The sequence below is a fragment of the Pongo pygmaeus genome, chromosome 9 (assembly GCF_028885625.2).
Source record: "Pongo pygmaeus isolate AG05252 chromosome 9, NHGRI_mPonPyg2-v2.0_pri, whole genome shotgun sequence".
Classification (NCBI taxonomy): domain Eukaryota; kingdom Metazoa; phylum Chordata; class Mammalia; order Primates; family Hominidae; genus Pongo; species Pongo pygmaeus.
In genome coordinates, this window is record NC_072382.2 from 10132885 (window position 1) to 10154134 (window position 21250).

Genomic DNA, 21250 nt, shown 5'->3' on the forward strand with positions numbered 1-21250 from the left:
TCTTTGCCAAACCCAAAGTTGCCAAGATTTTCTCCTGTTTTCTTCAAAAAATTTTATAATTTTAGCTCTTATATTTAGGTCTATGATACAGTTAAAGTTAATTTTTGGAAATGGTGTGAGTTAGGGTTGAGTTTCTCCCTTCCCCGCTGCCGTCTTTCCTTTCTTCCTTTCTTCTTTCCCTCCCTCCTTGCCTCATTTTCCCTCTTTCTTTCTTTGTTTATATATGGCTATCCAACTGTTCCAGAATCATCTGCAGAAAAGATTACCCTTTCCCCATTTTAATTGATTTGGCACCTTGATTGAAAATCTATTAAATTTAAACCATAAATGCATGGCTCTATTCTGAACTTTTGATTATATTATATTAAAAAAAATGTTCTCCAACTTAGTCCTTTTCCAAAATTGTGTTGGATAATCTAGGCACTTTGCATTTTCATATAAACGTTAGGGTGAGCTTGTCAATTTATCTAAAGCAAATCTGCTGGCATTTTGACTGGGATTGCATTGAATCTAAACACTACGTTATGGAGAATTGACATCTTGATAATATCCAGTCTTTCAATCCATGAACAAGATGTGTCTATGTATTTAGCCCTTTAATTCCTCTCGATTCTGTAGTTTCCAGTTCATGGGTCTTGTCTTTCTTTTATTGAATTTTTCCCTGGGTGTCACATTTTTTCCATGCTGTTATTAAATGGTATTGTGTTAAAATGTTCAATTTCTGGTAGTTACTTGTATACAGAAATACAACAGGTGTTTGTACATTGACCTTGCTAAACTCCTTTATTAGTTCCAGTAGTATTTTTGTTGATTCCTTAGGATTTTCTACATAGATAATTATGTCATCTGCGAATAAAGAGAGTTTCATGTCTTCCTTTCCAATGTGTATGCCTTTTACTTATTTTGCTCACCTTATCTCACTGACTAGGAGCAATGTTGAATACAAACTGTGAGAGTGGATGTCCTAGCCTCATTCCTGATCGGAAATGGATGTCCTAGCCTCATTCCTGATCGGAAATGGATGTCCTAGCCTCATTCCTGATCGGAAATGGATGTCCTAGCCTCATTCCTGATCGGAAGGGGAAAGCAGTCTTTACCATAAGTATGATGGCACCTCTAGGATAACAGGGTGCCCATCTAGGGCATGGATGGCCTTGATCGGGCTGGAAAAGCTGCCTTGAATTCCTGGTTTGCTGAATGTTAACGATCAGGAATGGCTGTTGAATTTTGTCAAACGGTCTTTGTTTATTTGGATGACATATGGCTTTTCTGTTTTGGCTTGTTCATAATTTGGTTTGTTAACCTTGATTTTAAATGTAAAACTAACTTTGTATTCCTGGGATAAAGTCCACTTGGTCATGATGTATTGCGCTCTCTCTCTCTCTCTCTCTCTCTCTCTCTCTCTCTATATATATATGCACACACACACCTATATATAAAATATAAAACCACACACACACATATGTAAATATATATACATGCATAGTTGGATTCAACTTGCTAAATGTTCCTTAAGAATTTTTATGTTTATATCCATAAGGGATATTGGTTTATAGCTTTATTTTCTTGTAATGTCTTTTTCTAGTTTCAGGGAAACAGAACGAATTGGGAAGTGTTACCTCATTTTCAATTTTCTGGAAGGTTTTGCATAGAATTGCTATTATTTCCTGCTTAAATATTTGTCAGAATTCACCAGTGAAGCCATTTGGGCCTGGAATTTTCTCCGTGGGAAAGTTTTAAAACATAAGTTCAATTTTAAAAATAGATTTAGGGCTAATAAAGTTACCTACATCTTCTTGAGTGAGCTTTGGTAGTTTCTGTTCCTCAAGAAATTTGTTAAAGTGTTCAAAGTTTTTGGTAAAATATTGCTCAGAATATTCCCTTATTATCGTTTTAATGTTTGGATTCTTAGTGATGTGTCCTCTCTCATGCCCTAGATTTGTAGTGGGTGTCTTTTCTCTTTCTTTCTTTTTTCCTTTTTTTTTTTGATTCAGAGTCTTGCTCTGTCGCCCAGGCTGGAGTGCAGTGGTGCGATCTCGGCTCATTGAAACCTCCGCCTCCCAGGTTCAAGTGATTCTCCTGCCTCAGCCTCCTGAGTAGTTGGAATTACAGGCACGCACCACCACACCGGGCTAATTTTTGTATTTTTAGTGGTGATAGGGCTTCACCACGTTGGCCAGACTGGTCTTGAACTCCTGACCTCAAGGGATCTGCCCACCTCAGCTTCCCACAGTTCTGGGATTACAGGCGTGAGCCACCGCACCCGGCCTCTTTTTTTCTTGATCAGTAAGTCTAGAGGTTTGTAAATTGTATTGATCTTAACCACCTCTAGGTTTCGCTAACTTTCTTTATTGTTTTTTCAATTCTCTGATTTCTCTTGTGTATTATTTCTTCTGCTTACTATAAGTTTAATAAACTCTTCTTTTTCTACTTTCCAGGTGAGAGCTGAGGTATTTGATTTGGAACTTTCTTCTTTTCTAATGTTAGTGTTTAATGATATCAATTTCCCCATAATCATTACTTTAACTTCATCTCACCAATTGTGATATGTCATTTTTTCATTTTCACTCAGTTCAAAATCTTTTCTCATCTCCTTTGAGATTCCCTCTTTGACCTGTGGGTTACTTAGAAGTGTGTTGTATAGTTTGAAAAGGTTTTCTATATCTCTTTCCATAATTGATTTCTAATTTAATTCCATGCTGGTTCAAGAACATTCTTTGTATGATCTGAATCCTTTAAAATTTACTGAAGTGTGAGGAAAGGCTGGGGTCCCATGGCGGCCTGACTAGGCAGGGGGAGAAGTGTGATCCTTATCGTGAGCCACTGGAGGGCTTTCAGCAGGGAGGGATTTGGTGTGGATTGTGTTTCTTAATAAGCATTGTGGCTGTTGTGCAGAGTGCAGTGTAGACATCAGGGACCAGTTTGGAGCTACAACCGTGGTGTGAACCAGGGTGTAGCCAGAGTGAAGGGATGTAGGTGGATTTGGGAGCTGTGAGGAGGCAGGAGTGATTGACCCAGTGTACACGGGGTGAAAGAGGTGAGTTGAGGGGCCTGAGATTGAGGTTTCCCAGAGTGAGGTCTCCAGGGAAGGGCATGGGGGTAACTTTGTGGCAGGGCCACAGATATGAGGGGCATGGAGGGGTGGAGACGAGGGCTAGGAGCCTTGTGTGCTGGAAAGAGCCCTGGGCTAGATCAAGGCCGGGTTCGGCCGTGTTTCTGCAAGCTGGCCCCTCCACCACTCTGCACTTTTGCTTCCTTGCCCATCTGAGATGGGCAGTCGGCCTCGACCATCCCAGAGTTTTCACAGCCTGGACAAGGGAGGTCTGGGCATGAATCAAGAAAAGGTGTCCCCTCCAGAAAACAAACAGCAAAAGGGTGCCATTTGGTTGAAAGCTGAAAGTTAAGGTTCAGTATTATGTGCTGCCTTGACATCTGGCAAAGCCAGAGGGCCTCGGCAGGCCTGCCTGTGAGCTCCCCTTCCCCCCTTTCACTCCGCCCTGTGGATGAGGCTCCCTGGCCCAACAACCCTCATCGAGGGGACCAAGAGGGGTTGCTCCTATCCCTACGCTTGTAAGCTTCCGTTTCTCGCCAGCCTACAGCATGATGAAACAAGCCAATTACACCCTCCCGCAGAAGCCAGGAGTTGCCCCACCCCCTTCGTGCTCCAAAGCTGCCTTCCCGCAGCCCTGGCTGCTCGCTCAGATCCTCAGTGCACCCCGCCCCGTGTGGCCCCGCATGGCATGCAGTGTCATCTTCGTGGGCTCTGAGCACATGTGTGGTAACCTGCTGCCAGCCTCCTCTGTCTGGTGTTTGGTGATGTGTTTGGCCGTCTTCGTAACCATAGGGCTGGAAGCCCTCCCTCACTGATGAGTAAATGAAAAGTGATTAAAACAGCTCCTTTTTTTGGAGTGGACACAGCCTTTGCTAGGGTAGGTGGTGGGGCCAGTGTAGCCGGGGCTGAGTTTCAGACCCCACACGCCTCCTTGACCACGTGCCTCAGGCCAGTGCACAACCTGGACACCTGTATCTGGCAGCTCTCTCAGCAGGTTCCATTTATTTGGCCGGTGCTAAGATCAGTTCACCCTGATACCTGCCCTGGGGGGTGGGTCACGTGATCATTCTCATTTCACAGATGAGGGCTCTGTATGTGGTGGGGTGAGATTGGAACCCAGTCTCTGGTTGGCGTGGCTGAGTGAAGGTGTAAAGACATGAGCCTGGCAGGGAAAGGGAGGGGAACTGTCTTGTTATTGGTTGGGCATGGCCATCTGCACAGGCTCCTGTAGGGCTCGGGTAAGGTGGGAATCTGATCAGGGCAGGGAGAAGAGGAGTGAGCTGTGGAAGCTGCCTTCAGCCACAGCAGACGGCCACACTGTCCACTCGGCCACGGCTGCCTGGCCTCTGCCATGCCAGGCCCTTGAGGTCGCCCAACTCGCCTCCACGCTCTGATTGGAGAAGAGGCAACTCCTTTCCAGGAGTCTTTGACTAAAGGGGCTCCATGCAGGCACAATTTCTAGAGCGAGGTACTTTCCACAGTGACGGCCTCTTGCCGGTTGCCCTGGGCTGCTGTTGATTTCCTAAAATAATCCAAAGAAAAGCAGTGCCATGTGGTGAAGTGAGTATGTACTCGGAGCTTGGGGCAGAACAGTGGTCAAGTCTTATTGGGGAGTAAACTCTATGGCATTAGGCTTTTACTCCCTTCTGTGTACCCAAGTGTGGGACAGTGCCTGAAACATAGTAGGTACACAACAAAAATCAATTAAATTAAAGAAAAAATGAAGTCCTAGCTTCTCCAGGTCTCCGCAGGTGTCCTTAGGCAAGTTATATAACCCTGCTGCATCTCAGTTTCCTTGGCAAAGGAATTGGACTGTAATAGCACCTCGTGTGGTTGTTGTATTGATTAAATAAGGTGACATAAAACAATAAGAACTCAGTATTATTACTATCGTGACCTCGGTCACCATCAGAATTGAGGAGGCCCCGTGAACACTCACCCAGGACACAATAACCACACGTCCAGGGTGCTTGCTGCAGGCCTGGCATTTTCCCAGGTGCTTTAAAATAATACTTCCCTTAAACCTGAAAACAACTCTGTGAGCCAGGCTGGGTTTTGTTTGTTTGTTTGTTTTAAACACCATCTTACAAAGGAGGAGGCTAAAGCCCACAGAAGTGGTTCTGGCTATAAAATGCAGCTAGGGAGTGCTCCCTCATTTCTCCCTCTCAAAGAATGGATGTGAGATGGCACAATCTGTTCTCTGAGGGTTTGAAAGAACTCACCTGTTGATCTGTCTGGGCCTGAAATTCTTTGTAGGAAAATTTCACTAGGACAGTTGAGACTATCTGTATCTTCCTTTGTCAGTTTTGGTGAGAGAGGTTAAAGTCACTTGCCCAGGCAGGTAGGGAACGTGGGCCCAGGCAACCTGGCTGCCAAGCCTGGGCTTTCAACCATTACATTTTCCTGCATGAGGTATGATCACTTTCTACCCAAGAGACTTTGGATAAGTCACTTTCTCCCCAAGAGACTTTGGATAAGTCACTTTCTCTCTCTGACCCTAGTAATAGTATGGGGATGGTAATAATACATTTCTGGCAGGATTGTTGGAAAGATTAAATGGTTTCAGAAACACAGGGCTTGGTACTCTTGAGCCTTTGCCCTGGGTGGCCCAGGCTTGTCTCCATCTTGGCCCAGGAGGAAGCCCAGCCCGATGCCCAGGGATCACAGGTCACTCACTGGCTCTCCAGGTCCTGGATAGTGTCAGGGAGCGGATGTCCTTGGGTCTCTGGGAGGAAGAACAGCACAACCAGGCTGGAAGCAATGGAGATAACGCCATAGAGAAGAGGAGGCAGCAGGGGCAGGGCTTGGCGGCTCATCAGGATCAGGGGACCCATCATAGCCCCCAGCCGTCCCACCGTATGCAGAATGCCATCTGCTGTCATCCTGTGGGTGAAGGGGAGGGCCCAGATCCCTGTCACAGCTGGCCCTGTGGCAGGAAGACAAGTTGGCTGGTCCCATGGATGCCAGGGGAAGGAAAGCTGGGCTGAGGGAATTGCCCTCCTCAAGGCCTCCTCTAATGCCACCTCCTCCATGGAGCCCACCCAGATTTTCACATCTAGTGTTTCAGGGGAAATCTCTAGGGCCCACCTCATTTTCCCCACTCTTGGGCAACTTAAGGGCTTCTCCATGCTCCTGCTAGGCCACTGAGCTCCCAACTCAGGCTTTCCATACGATATCAACAAAATCAATAAATGCTTGTCCAAACAACAAATTAAAATATGGAGAAATGAGTGAGTGGTGGAAAGAACATTGGGCTAAAAGTCTGGAGAGCTGGAGTCCAGTCCTACCCTTCTGCTGAGCCAGTCCTTCACCCCGAGCCTCAGTTTACCCAAATATCAAATGTGGGGGTGGCCTAGACTCTAGACCACTGGTTTCCCATTTGTGTTTTATGATGCCCTTGGGCTCCAAGGAGGTGACTTGGGGCTCTCTTGGGGCAGGGAAGGAGTGGTGGGAAGTGAGTTGAGGGTCCCTACTGCCACCAGGGCAGCTCTTGGTCTCCTAATCAGGGTTCTTATAAGATTCCACCTGGACAGATGACTCTGTGGCTCAAAACGGTGTGAAAACACAGGCCCAGATGTCCCTAGGGCTCTACTGTACTGCTTCTGTCTGGGCCGAGACTCTCAAGGGGAAGAGCTGTCCGGGGAGTGGGGGGGGGGCCTGAGCGGCCCTGGCTGCATTTCCCTGGCTGCCAGGCCCTTCTTTACCCTTCCCACTGCCCTCTCAGGACAGCCCTGCTGGCCCTGGGGCATGGCCTGCAGCCCAGCTTACCGCACTGGCGTTGGGAAGAGTTCAGCCTTGTAGATGGTGAGGCAGGTTAGGCTTATCCCAAAACATCCCTTTCCCAGCACAGCAAAGACCACACGCAGGGTCTGCAAATCTGGGTACAGGAAGGGGGTGAGAGTGGGGTTTGCCCAGGAGGGTACCCAGGGGCTAGTCAGTGTGTGGCCAGCCAGCCTGGAGCAGAGGGGACCCTGGGCTCCCTACAAGTCCCCGGCCCTGCTGGCTTGGTGCGGGGCTGTCCAGGGCTGGGGTTGGGGGACAGAGCATAGGATGTGATATCGCGGCAGGTGGGCCCGAAGGGCACAGGCAGAAACCCAGCCAGGTCTAGGGTAGCTGAGCCTGGCTGGCGTGGAGGCTGCACTGAAAGCCTGCCCCCCACCCCGCGGCTCCTAGGGTCCCGAGATGCCTCTTGCTACGAAGGAGAGAGCGCCGGGCCCGGCCCACAGCAGCCTTCCTGCTGCCCCCCAGCCTGCCTGTGTGGGGATGGCAGAAGCCCTGGCCTGGAGGCGGAGGTCCGGGCCCCCTTTTCGCCACAGGCCTGGCCTCCCCAAGGCATTGCTCCGAGGAGGCGCCTGAACTGCTGGGAGGGGCTCGCCGTTGTCAGTTTCCTCGCAGCTGCTCGCGCTCAGAGCTTGGGCTCTCGCTGCAGCCTGCAGGGTCCCGGCCGCCTCCGTCCTCGCTCAGGCCTTCCCCTGCCAGCCGCAAGGCACCCTCCTGCCCTCCTCCCGGCTCTGCCGCCACCGCAGGACGTGCGGCCCTGTCCCTTTTCCCCAGTCTCCCACCCTCAGCAATAAAAGGAGACACGGAGAGGGATTCCAGGTCCTCACAGCCGCCCTCATTCAGAAAGAAAACAGGGACGCAGCTCCTGGGGCCAGGGAGGTGATGTGGCCCCACGCTCAGAGCAGTGGGGAGGGCGGGGAAGCAGGGCCAGGTCCCACCGCCCAGCCCGCCCGCCTCACCTTGCGGCACCAGCATGTTGGCCAGAATGGCGAGGCCGGCCATGGCCTGAGAACCCGCCTGGATGGTGCGGCGGCCAAGGAAACTGAGCAAGAGGGCAGTGGTGGCCCGGCCCAGGAAGTCCACGGCCCCGAAGAGGGCCTGGAGGAGGAAGATGTCACGGCCCAGGCTCTGCAGGTCGAAGACCAGCCCGTAGTAGGAGATCAATAGAGAGAAACTGCGGGCAAGGCTGGAAGTCAGGTCCCTGCCCTGCGGGGGAGAGGGAGCCCCAACAGCAACAGCACCTCCCACCAGGAGCTGCCTGGGAGGACATGGCCAACCCCGGAGGACAATCCTGGGCTTGTCTCGGCCAGCGGTCCCAGAAGCCTGCCAAACTCAGGACACAACCCCAGGGTCAGGCTCTTCCGGGAAAGGGCAGGCAGGGTGGCTCCCCCATCCCTTCACACACGGGCTTTGCGTCAGGGGCAGCGATGGGCTGGGGCGTCGGCTCTCCGCTCTCTGGCTGGGACCAAGTCTGCTCTCGGGGGCCCCTGAGCTGCCCCTCACTTCCGGCCTAGCCCTCTCTGGCTTTGATTCTGATAACCAGTCACACTGTGGCTTTGTCTTGTAAGATGGGAATCATGGCAGGACGGGGCCTCTTGGGAGACCCTGGGCTGCACTGCCCAGACCACATTCAGGATGGAGAGCCTGTCCCCCAGCCCCTGGGAGTGCTGCCCCTCCTCTGGGGAGAGCAGCCTGTGACTGGTTCATGGGGCGGAGGGACCACCCATTAGGGCCCCAGCTCCCATGCTCCCAGGGGCTGGGCTGGGCCCAGGCTGTGGCTGCATCTCCCCATGCCTTCCCTTCTCCATTTCAGGGTCTGCTTTCTGCCCACTCCCTCCACCCCACCGGCTTACGAGTAGCTGAATTTACGGTATTTAAATTCTCATGGTTTAGAGATGGGATTTGGAGCCACAAGTGGCTGCAAGGTAAAATTCTTCTCGGCCACATTTAAAATCTGTGCTCTCCCTGCTCAACCCAGACGCTCCTCCCAGCCCTCCCCTTAGGTGTCACCTGATTGCATCACCCAATAATCATCGGACAACACCAGCCCAACAACGTCAGAGTAAAATCGCACAAGCCGCGGTGTTTCATGAAGTTTATGTGAGTGACGTGAGAGTCATTGGGCTGGTGCTCAAAGCGGCCGACACTGGAGCCTTGGACAGATAACAACTGGGTTAACAAGTCAAGACAAGAAAACCCACAAGGTCACCAGCTTCAAAGCCTCTGATTTGAATAACAAAGGTTGCAGAGCCGGCCCCTGGGAGAACAGAGGAATCCTGGAAGGTTTTTTTAAAAAAAAAAACTGGTCCCGGGTGTTTGCAGCCAGAGCACTCCTTCTGATTTATCAGAAAAAAATTGAAGTTTTTAAAAAAAGGCATTTGATCTATCTTTGTTCTAAGATGTAGCAAGTATTTGCCATCATAACCCATATGTGGTTAAATACAGCATAAAAGAAACGTTTTCCTAAGCTTTAGTTTTATTTCAAGATGAAAGTCCTAATCAAACCAGGTCCTTAGGTTTTTTTTTTTTTCCTTTGACAGAATCTTGCCCTGTCGCCCAGGCTGGAGTGCAGTAGCACAATCTCAGCTCAGTGCAGCCTCTATCTCGTGGGCTCCAGTGATCCTCCTGCTTCTTTTTTGATTTTTAGTAGAGATGAGAGGGTCTTATTATGTTACCCAGGCTGGTCTTGAACTCCTGGGCTCAAGCAATCCTCCTGCCTCAGCCTCCCAAAGTGAGGGATTACAGCCTTGAGCCACTGCACCTGACTGGTCCTTGCTTTTTAATATGCTCTTTTGGATGTCACTGGAACTGAATTTGTTTTAAGGGCCTTTTCCTGGCCCCAGATGACCTTGGGTCCCGGGGAGGGCCAGGGTCTGGTCGTGCGGGCCCTGGGCAGTGACAGTGCCGGTAAGCCAAGTGCTAGCTCAGCCCTGTTCCAATGCAGGTTCTATCATCTTGGGCTTGTTCCTTACCTCTCTGGGATACTCTTTCCCCATCAGTGAAGTGGGGTTGCATGGAGGGGTCAGCGAATGCAGGTTCACCCTCTAGGAGCATGGCCATGGTCTCTAGGAAAGTGGTAAGTCTCTAACGCTGACAAACAGTGGTACTCCTCGGCCGTGGCTGGTCCCCTGGCTCTAGGGACACTGGCTCTGCCTCTGTCTTGGGACCTCCCTGGGACCCTGGAACCCCCAGCCTAGAGCTGCCTTTTCCTCTGGCTTCCTGCAGATGGCAGCCTCCAGACCCCACCTGTGCACAGTCCCTCTCTGCTGCCTGCCAGGGCTCCTGCCTCCTGAGGCTGCCTGCGTCCTGTCCCAGACAGAAATGCACCCCCTTGAGGCCTGCGGGTGCTGTTTCACCTGGATGCCCTGCCTCCTGCCTGTCCCAGCCCTGCCTTGGGGAGGGACACCAGGACAGCATACTTCACCACCAGCATGGCGCAGCTCCTCCAGCGGAGCACGGGCACGCAGAACAGGTCTAGCACCGATCGTGGCTCCTTTGCAGAGGGCACCTCTTCCTTCACGCTGGACATCAGCACCTTCCGGGGAGAATGGGGGCACCGTGAATGGTAGGGCAATGGCCCTGCCCCACCCCCTGTGCCAGAGAACAGTGTCCAAGTGGCCAGAGTGACAGGGAGCCTGTCCTGGGCCTCGGCCTCTGGAAGCTGGATCCCTAGGGGAAGGGGTGGGGATGGGGCAGAAAAGGTTCTCTCCAGGCCCTGGCTCTTCTGCAGGTTTGACTCAGCCCTGGTCCTCTCAGCTCTAGCTTGCCTCCTTCTGGAAGCCTTCCCTGATCCTCCCACCCCATCTTTAATCTCTGGCAGCACCTGTTTCCTGAAAGCAGCTAAATAAACACATTCTGTTTCCCCAGACACATCGAGAACCCCCATGAGGTGGGTGCATGCTACGTGCGGGTGGAGGTGGTGGGTGACGCAGGTGACGGTGTGGGTGCTGTTGATGATGATGGTGCTGTTACTGATGGTGACGATGGTGGTGAAGGTGGTGGAGATGTTTTTCAGAGATGGTGGCTGTGGGGTTAGTGATGGTATTGGTGCTGGTGGTGATGGAGTGATGGTGGTGAAGGTGATGGTGGGTGTGGACGGTGGTGGTGCTGTTGGTGATGGTATCGGGATTGGTGGTGGTAGCGGTGTCTGTGTGGAGATGGTGATGGAGGTGTTGGTGGTGTCTGTGGAGATGCTGGTGGTGGTGCTGGTGGAGGTGGTGCTGGAGTGGGTGATGCTGATGTGGGAGGCCACACAGATGATCCATCAGTGCACGTCCTGTCCCAGGTCAAGTCTCGCAGACAGCAGCATCTCACCTCTATGGTCAGGTTCTTGGCCTCCTTCTGGCCGTTTATCCTGGCCACCTTTCTGAGCTCCTGAAGCGCTTGGTCTGGTTTGCCCTTAATAATCAGCCACCGGGCAGATTCTGGCAGCCACCTGTAAGGAAGCAGGTGTGTAGCTGGGAGTGCACGCTGGGCTCTCCCCCGGGGCGGGGTGGAAAGGGGCAGTGGGCACGGACCCTCCAGCTGAGATGAGTGACGAAGAGGCAGATGCTTCTGTGCCGCTGCTGCCCAGCCAGGAGCCTGGCAGTCCCCGGCAGTTTCAGAATAAAGCTGAGTCCCAATGCCTGGCCGCCCACCTTCCCAAGCGAGCCACCTCCATCTGGCTCGCCTGGCTGCCCGGGGCCTGCCCACCTGAGCCCTGCACACAGCCAGGGCACAGGTGGCCTCGGCATGGGTGTCCCTAGAGTCGGCCGCTTCACCAGTGATTCTGGGGCCATTTCTAGGATAGAAAGTTCACTTGGTGCTGTTTTTTTTTTTTTTTTTTTGAGATGGAGTCTCACTCTGTCACCCAGGCTGGAGTGTAGTGGTGCGATCTTGGCTCACTGCAACCTCCGCCTCCCGGGTTCAAGTGATTCTCCTGCCTCAGCCTCCCGAGTAGCAGGGACTACAGGTGCATACCACCATGGCTAATTTTTTTGTATTTTTAGTAGAGACGGGGTTTCACCATGTTAGCCAGGATGGTCTTGATCTGACCTTGTGATCTGCTTGCCTCAGCCTCCAAAGTGCTGGGATTACAGGCATGAGCCACCGCGCCCGGCCTTTTTTTTCTTTTTTCTTTTTTTTTTTTTTTTTTTTTTTGTTTTAGCATGTTTAAAACATCCCCAGGCAGAAGCAGGTGATTTTATAAAACCAGTCTGTTTCTCCCCAACCTCAGGGATAGATGATGGTCCAGGAGAAACATTTTCCTCTTGGAAGGCACAGGATCTGCCCAGCCCACCGGCTCTCAGCCCTGTTTGCAGGGAAGCTAAGAAGGACTTCTGGAGGCAGTTTGACATAGTGGTGAAGAGTTAGCCTGCCTAGGTTCAAATCCTGCCTCTGGCATTCATCGGCTGTGTGTGACCTTGGGTGAGTGACCTAACCTTTCTAGGTCTCGGTCCTTCATTTGAAAATGGCGGTAATCTCATCATCTTACTTATTAGATGTGTTAATACGCACCTGGTGTTATAAACTGCACCTGATACACACCTGATCAGTGTGGCGGGGATGGCCTAATTATTGTAATTATGGGATGGCCTTCCTCTTCACTTATTGATCTGTGTATGAAACGTAAGCTCCATGGGGCCACTAGTTTTTGCCTGTTTTGTTCACTTGTGTGTCCCCAGCACCTAAGACCCTCTTCACCTGTCTGTGTCTCCTTCCTCAGTGCCAACCCAAGGAGGGATTTCCACACCTTAGGGATTTTTGCGGCCCCTAAAATTGTAGTGACAACAATCTATTTTCATATCCAATGTTGGTCTGCACTGTATGTGAAGGAGTGAAGCTGGTGGGTGGGGGCCGGTGCAAGCGCTGGGGAAGGACGATGCTCACAGCCTCAGCCCACGGGGCAGCGGCAGTGGGGCCTGGGGGACCAGGAGAGCGGCTGCTTCCACTGTGGCCGAAGTTCGGCCCAGCGTCCCCGGATCTTCCACTTTTTCCAAAGAAGGTAAAAATACTGTTTTTGTTTGTTTTTGAAAATCTTCTGATTTTCAAATGTTAGCAACTAGTTACCAATATATTTTGCTGTGCCGGCCCATCTTGGCCTGTCTGGGCTGGATGGGAGCCACGGACCTCGGGCTGCAACACTCAGCCTAGGACTGCCAATCTCCAATGTCCCTCCCCAGCGAGGGTGCCAGTGCCGCTCATGCCACGGCCCTTCTGTGGCACTCCAGGTCTCTGGACCTACTGCCAGCCAGAGGTGAAAGTGAAGAGTCCCCCTCCCACCCTGGGTCTCCTAAGGAAAAGGTCCCACATCATACTGACCAGGATATCAGGGAGATGGCAAAGAAGGGCACTGATGCTGCCAGCTGGAGGGTCCTCCAGTCCCGCAGGGCAAAGGCCAGCCCGCCCAGCGCCGCCTGGCCTGCGCTGAAGGCACATCCCACCACCGTCATGGTGACCGCCCTCCTGCTGGTCGTGGTCCACTCCACCACTGAAGGATGCAGACACGTGCAGGTGAGGCCTCATGCGGCCTCCTGAGCCCCATTCTCTCCTGCCACCCCCGCCCCCATGGCAGGAGCGCGCTGAGCCGGGGACTCACTCAGTGTTAGTGAACTCAGAAAGATGCCAGCCATCCCAAAAGCGGCCACGAACCGCAGGCCGCAGTAGATGACGAATGTTGGGGCGAAGATGGTGCTGGTGCCCGCCACGGCCAACTGCAGGCAGCACCAGCTCAACATCGGCTTCCGCCCAAACCTGTCACAGGAGACAAGCACACGGGGTCTGGAGAGTGGCCCCTGAGGACGTGGATATGTGGGCAGGTACTTGCCTTCTGGAAGTTCAACAACGTCAAGGGTTCTCCTGCAGGCAGCTCCTGCTTCTTGGAACTTTTAGGGGTACACTCAGAGTGCTTTTGTTATAAAAGTGGCAGGTACCTTGCCACGGGAGGGTGCAGTTCAGTTTCAGTGTTTAAGAACATGGGGTTTGGGGCCAGGCTTGGTGGTTCATGCCTGTAATCCCAGCACTTTGGGAGACTGAGGCTGGAGGATCACTTTAGGCCAGGAGTTCAAGACCAGCCTGGGCAACATAGTGAGACCTCAGTCTCTACCAAATAAATAAATAAATAAATAAATAAATAAATAAATAAATAAATTAGCCAGGTGTCTGTGGTCCCAGCTACTTGGGAGGCTGAGGTGGGAGGATGGCTTGAGCCCAGGAATTCAAGGCTGCAGTGAGGTATGATCACGCCTCTGCACTGCAGGCTGTTCAACAGAGTGAGCCTCTGTCTCTAATAAATAAATAAATAAGAACACAGGTTTGGGCATCAGATGCCTGGGTTTGAGCCCCAGCTCTGTCCTTCCTGGGTGACCCTGGGCATGTGACTCGACATCTCTGAGCCTCAGTTTCCCCATCTGTAACACAAGGGCATCCATAAGGACATGCCTCGCAGGGTGGCTATGAGCATCAAGATACTGGGCAAGGGGCCGGGGAGTGAGGAGGCCGAGACTTTGCAAGCCACTGCTCTCACCTGTGCGCTGTGAAGGGGGTGCTCATGGGGTGGATCCAGAGCCCTCGGCCCCTGCCCAAGTGCCCTGGGCTGCGGTGGACTCCAGGCCGGCTGAGCCTGAACTGGAGACTGCATTTAGTGCCACTCAAGCCCGTGCTGCTCAGAATGGAGATGCGAGGCGGACCTTGGCCGCGCCTGTCTGAGCAGCACCCGGGAGCAAGGACACTCGCTTCATCCTCATGACAACTGTGTGGGCAGGTGCGAGGCCCCACTGCTGGGGGGAAACTGAGGCCTAGAGAAGGGAAGAGATCTCCACAGAAGGGAAGAGATCTACCTTGTAGGACAAGGCTGGACGTGGTAAGGCTGGGATTCAGACCCAGGTAGTCAGACCCCAGAGCCAGTAGGGTGGTGGCAGGAGGGAGCAGGAAGGCAGTCCTCCATTTGTGAAATAATGACTGCATGTCTGCCACGGTGCTGAGCTGGGCTCTGGAGCACAGTCCCTGGGTCCCTGTGTGCTTGTGGGGACGTGGACAATAAACAAGCCTTGAGCCAGCCAGGCATTGTCAGAGCCAGGCACTGTGATGAGGGAAGCAAGGAGGGGCTGGGACAGTCATGCCTGGGGCTAGGCAGGAGTCTCTGGCTCCGTGGCCTGGGAGGGCCTCCTCAAGAAGAGCATTGAGTTGCGGCCTGCGTGTGGGCACCAAGCAGCATAGGCAGGAGCGTCTGGGTGAAGCACAGTCACTGAGGCGCTCTGCAGGGGTGCAGGGGGCTCCAGGAGGAGGCTGGTGGAGCTGGAGGCGGATGGAAGCCCAGCGCAGGGCAGGGCGTAGGCAGGAAGGGACTGTCCTCAGTGCAGTGGGGCCCTCGGAGGACTTCCGGCCAGCTTTTATTGACCAGATCAACCTCCAAGATTTTGCAAAGTCACTCAGTGCTGTGGCAGCGTAGACGGCCACTGCAGAGGACACCTGCGAGGGGTTGCAGCCTGCCTGGTGACAGGAGATGGTGCTTCGGGCAAGGGGATGCTGTGGCAGAGAGGGGCTTGGGCTGAGTGTGTCCTGGAGGAAGAGCCAGCTGGTTGTGGGGGTGAGGAAGGGAGGCCAAGGGACAGCGCAGGCACAGAAGGGTCCAACAGGTTGGGGGTCTGTGTCCTCCGATGGAGGCTGCTGGGGGAGTGAGGGGGCGTGGCAAGGAATCAGCAGCTCAGCTCCCAGAACAGGAAGAGAGGGAGGAGGGGGAGCGGGAGGAGGGGGAGCGAAAACAGTTTCCTGGGAGGTGGAAGGAAAACCAGGAGTGAGGATGTTCTGGAAGTCAAGAGAAGAAAGTGTGTCACAGAGAACGCTTCTTCCCGCCAGCAGGCCTAGGCTTCAGTGTCACCTGGTACGAGATGTTTCCAGTCCTGCCAGCTGGCCCTGGTGTGTCCATCACCTGTGCCCTGTTCCCCTAGCCGGCCTCACGTTCCAAGGTGGCCTGACTTACTTACCTGCGTCCTGAGCCCTGCTTGGCTCCAAGCTGGGGAAGAGCAGGCACTTGTCTCCCACCCTCCCCACCGCCCATTCCCCATTTCTGCTGGGGGCGTCCTTTGTACCTGGCCAGTGTTTGGCCCATGTGAGGCTTCTGGAAAGGCCTTGAGACTGGGGGACAAAGGACAGAGGAGAGGAGGATGGGGAGCCAGGACAGCTTTGAGGCACAGGGTCCAAGCACGGCCACATGGAGGAGGCCTGTGACCATCTGGCCGGAGTATGGAAGAGGGAATGGGGGTGGTGGGAGATGGCCTGGGGTGGCCTCCCTGTGAGGGGAACCAGGCCAGGGTCTGGGGGGCCTTGCTGAGGTGGGGACCCGGAACAGCCTGTGGATTGGTGGGAATGGCCGTGGAAGGGAAGAAACATAGGAGGCAGGAGGGAGACGGAGGCAGGGATGGGGTGTTCGCCTGACATTTCTGAACCTTCTTCCCCATAGTCTTCAGCAATGTTTTGAGGGAGCTGGGGGCTGGGAGGAGCGGCGGCACTCACCGGTAGGAGAGGAGGCCCCAGATAAAGGAGCCCACCAGGATCCCGGACATGAAGATGGACTGGCTCAGGGGCTTCAAGCCCTGGGAGCTGCACACCAGGTCCCACTGCAAGAGGAGGGTGCAGTGGCTCAGCTCGGGGGGTATGAAATCACGGGGCTGGGCACGGCCGAGGAACGCCTGACCCACACTGGGGTCCCTGGACTCCCAGTGCCAGGTCACAGAGGTAGAGGGGACCTGCTGGCCATGGGGCTGCAATGCCCCACGGGAAGCCCAGCTGTGTGGAGGCCACTCCACGGAGTCCAGTGTGTGGAGGCCACTCCACGGGGTCCAGTGTGTGGAGGCCACTCCACGGGGTCCAGTGTGTGGAGGCCACTCCACGGGGTCCAGTGTGTGGAGGCCACTCCACGGGGTCCAGTGTGTGGAGGCCACTCCACGGGGTCCAGTGTGTGGAGGCCACTCCACGGGGTCCAGTGTGTGGAGGCCACTCCACGGGGTCCAGTGGCCCCTCATGCAGAGAACAGACTCTGACGGGCAGCAGGGCCTTGAAGGGGCAGAAGTGGTAGGAAAATGAACAATTTCTTGGTAAAAAGAAGTTTGGCAGGCAATGTGTGGTACCTGGCAGTGGTGGGCAGTGAGGTGGCAGGCAATGTGTGGCTGTGTCCGGCGGTACCTGGCAGTGGTGGGCAGTGAGGTGGCAGGCAATGTGTGGCTGTGTCCGGCGGTACCTGGCAGTGGTGGGCAGTGAGGTGGCAGGCAATGTGTGGCTGTGTCCGGCGGTACCTGGCAGTGGTGGGCAGTGAGGTGGCAGGCAATGTGTGGCTGTGTCCGGCGGTACCTGGCAGTGGTGGGCAGTGAGGTGGCAGGCAAGGTGGGCAGTGGGAGGCAGGGGCAGGGAGTGGCTGGCAGGGGTGAAACCACAGGCTTGGCTCCCACCTCTACTGAGTGCTGGCCAGGTGGATGTGGCGGAGCCACTGCCTCGGCTGGGCTATCCTTTCCTCTAGAGACGGAGCCGTGATTTGGTGCTCTCATCAGCGGTGAGGGTGACTAGAGAGAGCTTGGCATGGTTCACTGGGATTTTTACAGTCGCTTCAGCCCAGGACCGGTCATCCATTGCCTGAACACCCCACACCCGTCCCCAAGTCCATCCTCCACTGAGGCCCGACAGCTCCCCCCACCTCTCTCTTTCCCCCTCCCACCCGGGCAGCTGCAGTAGCCTCCAGCAGGCTCCCCATCCCCCCACAGAGCTTCTCCACCCTGCAAAGTGACCTCTTGAAAATGCAAGTCAGACCAAATCACTTCCATGCTCCAAACCCTCCAGTGAGGATGACGAGGATGAGGTTCTTTTGCATTTAAAAGAAAATCCCGGGCACAGTGGCTCATGCCTGTAATCCCAACACTTTGGAATGCTGGGGCTGGAGGATCCTTTCGGCTCAAGAATTCAAGACCAGCCTGGGCCATGTAGTCAGACCTCGTATCTACTAAAAATTTAAAAAATTAGGCCAAGTGTGGTGGTTCATGCCTGTAATCCCAGCACTTTGGGAGGCCGAGGTGGGTAGATCACCAGAGGTCAGGAGTTTGAGACCAGCCTGACCAACATGGTGAATCCCCTTCTCTACTAAAAATACAAAAATTAGCCGGGAGTGGTTGTGCATGCCTGTAATTCCAGCTACTCGGGAGGCTGAGGCTGGAGAATCGCTTGGACCCGGGAGGCGGAGTTTGCAGTGAGCTGATATTGTGCTGTTGCACTCCAGCCTGGGCAACAGAGCGAGACTCAGTCTCAAAAAAAAAAAAAAATTAGCTGGGCATGGTGGTATGCGCCTATAGTCCTAGCTACTGGGGAGACCAAGCCACGAGGATCACTGGAGGCCGGGAGTTGGAGTCGGTCATGTTTGCACCACTGCGCTCCAGCCTGGGTGACAGAGTGAGACTCTGTCTCAAAAAAAAAAAAAAAAAAAAAAACAGAGAGAGAAAGAAAATCCCAGCTCCAGAGCATATCCCCGCACCTGCTTCTGGCCCCTCAGCACCTGTGCCCAGACGCACTGGGCCGTGTTCTGCTCCTTCAAATCCCAGGCATGCTTCTATGCATGACCTTTGCTCTGTGGGGCTCCTGACCTTCACAGATTCCTCCTCTCGCCATCCAAGTCTCAATGTCAATGTAGCCTCTTTGGAGAGGCCATCCCCAACCATCCGCCTGAAGGAGGCTACCCCTCCTCGCACCTCGCAACTTTGCTTTTGTCCCTCATGCAGACTGCTAGGATTGAATCAGGCTCCAGACCCTGACTGCCGGGATTGAATCAGGCTCCAGGACACTCTAGCTGTGTACCCTGGGACAGCCCCTTAACCTCTCTGTGTTTTCCTTTTCTCCGTTATTAAACGGGGACTGTCATAGGACCCATCCCCCAAGATTGTGGCGAGGTTGTGGCAGCAGGGACACATTTGGAAATGTGTCTGCCACCTTGCCGGTGCAGGGCGAGGGGTGGCTTTGCTTCTAGAAGGGGTTTAAATGTCAACTGAGTGAATTCACCGGTGGAACGGACGCTTCTTGAAGGCCCCCTGCTCATGTTGGAACCGGAGCCCCGATCCGAATCTGGACCATCATCACCGATCAGGAAATGGGTGTGGGGTGACCAGAATTCTTTGCTTGGCCAAACTTTAGTCAGGTTCCTGAGCCTTCTCCTGGGCCCATCTGGGCGCTTCCCCATAAAATCCAGTTTTAGCAAAGAACCCTGCTGAATCAGTTTAGCAAGAACCCCCCTCTGCCCCCAGCCTCGACATCCCATCAGGTTCCTCATCCTCCACCACCTCTAGGGTGACCTGTGGTCACTCTGTCCTGTCTCAGCAAGAAGCCTGTTGGGTCAGTTCAGCCAGACCCCCCTTACCCCTGATCTCCCACTGCAGCTGAGTTGCCTGGAGTTATGGCTAATGGGTCAGTAGGGCCGGGACCAGGCGAGGCTGGCGAATGTCCAGGTGCCAGCATTCAGAGGTGCCCACCCAGGTGCCCCCCGCACTTCCAGGAGCCTGGGCTGGCCCCATCTGTAGACTGATCCTTGCCGCCCACTCCCCTGTGTGTGGCTGATGAGGGGCTGAGAGGCTCGAGAGGAGGCGGGTCCCTCCCAGGACTGGACCTTGGAGTCCAACCAACCCGATCCATGACTCTGACCTCCAAGGTGACGGGACTCGAGTGGCTCTGGGGGAGGCCCTACCTTGGCCACGATGGTGGAGGTGAAGACGCTGCGGTCATAGACCCAGCCGTCCACACACGGCTCTGTGTCGGCCTCACTCCAGCTGGTGGCCGTGGCATTGGGGTCCAAGAGCTGCCACTGCGGCTGGCGGAAGCGGCGGCACTGGTGGGGCCCCTGGTTGGGGCCTGGCGGGATGGAGATGGTCAGAAGGGCCTTGGGGGTCATGTTTGTGAGAACCGCAGAGCCATTGTCCAGCATGTGTGTCCAGCATCGGTGGCCCGGGACAGCGGCTGAGAAGTTCTCCAGGAGCATCTGGGAAGGTATTATGAGGCAGGGGAGGATGAAGGTGAGCACCTGCAGGGTCTGGAAGAGGCCCATGCCTCCGGCTTGCTCCAAGAGCTTCGAGAACGCCATGAATCGAGCTGCCTCGGCTGAGCGGACAGCTGACCTAACTGCTGTTTGGAACCGATTGCAGCCACAAGACCCAGGGCCGCCAAGACGTTCTGCCTTCCTGCCCCGCAGCCGGGTTGGGGGTGGGGCACTGTCCAATAACCAGTTGAGTCAGTCCCGGAAAGCCCTATGATGCCTCGGGGAAACTCCTCCTTATCTTGTGTCCAGGAGTGACTGTGCGGATGCCCAAGCGCTCTGCGGAGGGGGTAAAGGGGACTAAGCTCACTGTGCCCGGGCTGCCTGGGGCATCCGAGCTGCCCACCAAGTGTGGACCAGAGGGCTGAGCCACCTTCTGAGTCCTCCAGTACCAAAAGTGAAAGTCAGGCAGATTCTATTTAAAAAGACAGGGTGCTTTGATGTTACTGAATTACAGTTTGGAAGAAATATCAACTCTGCTGTTGCCTCACTGAGTTGGTTAAAGTTTAATCTCAGCGTGGGCTTCTGAGTGAGGAAGGCAGTTCATGTCTCAGGACCTGAGGCCTCAGCCACTCCCTGCTGGCCAGCTGATCTCATTCTTAAATCTTTCGAACCTTCTACGCGAGGCCCTTTAAACCAGAAAACGGTCAGCCTAAACTTCATCCCTCCTGACAACTGTTCAAGGCTCTGAGGCCAGATGTGGGGCCTAGGAAGGGCCTTCCCTAGCTGCGGAGATGGTGCTGGTGGGTGTGGGAGAGGACGTGGGGTGAGCACGAGCTGGCAGGAAGGCCCAAGTCTGTGCTCTTTTCTTTCCTGATGTGAACCTCCTACCAGGCAGTGCTGGGGAGACCAGCTTGCAGACTCACTATTTCGGGAAGCTTCTATTCCGAGGTTTTAGGTTGCCTTTATTAGACAGTGAGCTCCCCCAGTGGAAACCATGGCTACCATTTCCTAGCTTCTCTTTGAAGCCCCTCGTGGGCCCGCAGCTGAGCAGGGGGGCGGTTGGGGAAGTGAGCAGAATCACGACGCTGTGACCCAGCATCTGAGGCCAGCCCCGCTTCCAGGCTCCGGGCGAGGTAGAGTGAAGCCAGCCCTCCCCCATGGCCAGCTGGGTGGTGCCTCTTAGTGTGCTCAGCTCTGGGCTGACCTCACTGCCTGCACCCCTTCCTTCACTCCTTATGGCAGCCCAGGAGAGAAACAGGGCAAATTCCCTTAAACAAGGAAACTGAGGCTCAGAGAGGGCAGGCAACTTGCCCAAGGACACTCGCCGCAGTCCAGATCGGAGCCAGACGCCACAGCCTGAGCTTTCTCCGATGCCCCTGGGCAGCTGCTGTGTGGTCTCCAGCCTGTCATGGACCAAATCCCGGCCAAAAGCTAGA

At 54.2% G+C, this 21250-nt stretch overlaps 1 protein-coding gene across 3 annotated transcripts; it reads right to left on the reverse strand.

Annotated features, from left to right (window-relative positions):
• Positions 1 to 4222: 4222 nt before the first annotated feature.
• Positions 4223 to 20246, reverse strand: SLC22A11 (solute carrier family 22 member 11). 3 transcript variants are annotated; one of them, XM_054441171.2, is made up of 10 exons: positions 19527 to 20246; positions 16325 to 16428; positions 13410 to 13564; positions 13133 to 13301; positions 11147 to 11267; positions 10252 to 10367; positions 7792 to 8006; positions 6821 to 6929; positions 5729 to 5935; positions 4223 to 4574 (listed from the first exon to the last, which is right to left on the reverse strand). In XM_054441171.2, exons 1-10 carry the CDS (start codon positions 19917 to 19919, stop codon positions 4511 to 4513), a joined length of 1653 nt encoding a protein of 550 aa, XP_054297146.1. In that variant the 5' UTR covers positions 19920 to 20246; the 3' UTR covers positions 4223 to 4510. The 3 variants fall into 3 exon arrangements, with proteins under 3 accessions (XP_054297146.1, XP_054297148.1, XP_054297147.2); XM_054441172.2 differs by lacking the exon at positions 4223 to 4574 and having other exon boundaries at positions 5734 to 5978; XM_054441173.2 differs by lacking the exons at positions 6821 to 6929; positions 7792 to 8006.
• Between the last annotated feature and the right edge of the window lie 1004 nt (positions 20247 to 21250).

Excerpts from the sequence above, each read along its gene's own strand:
- SLC22A11 (XM_054441171.2), bottom strand. The coding sequence starts at position 19,919 with ATGGCGTTCTCGAAGCTCTTGGAGCAAGCCGGAGGCATGGGCCTCTTC. Across the intron at positions 8,007-10,251 it reads TGCGCCATGCTGGTGGTGAA|TTTCTCTCTATTGATCTCCT; the intron begins GTATGCTGTCCT and ends CCTTGCCCGCAG. Across the intron at positions 4,575-5,728 it reads ATCCAGGACCTGGAGAGCCA|GAAATCAACAGCAGCCCAGG; the intron begins GTGAGTGACCTG and ends GGATTATTTTAG.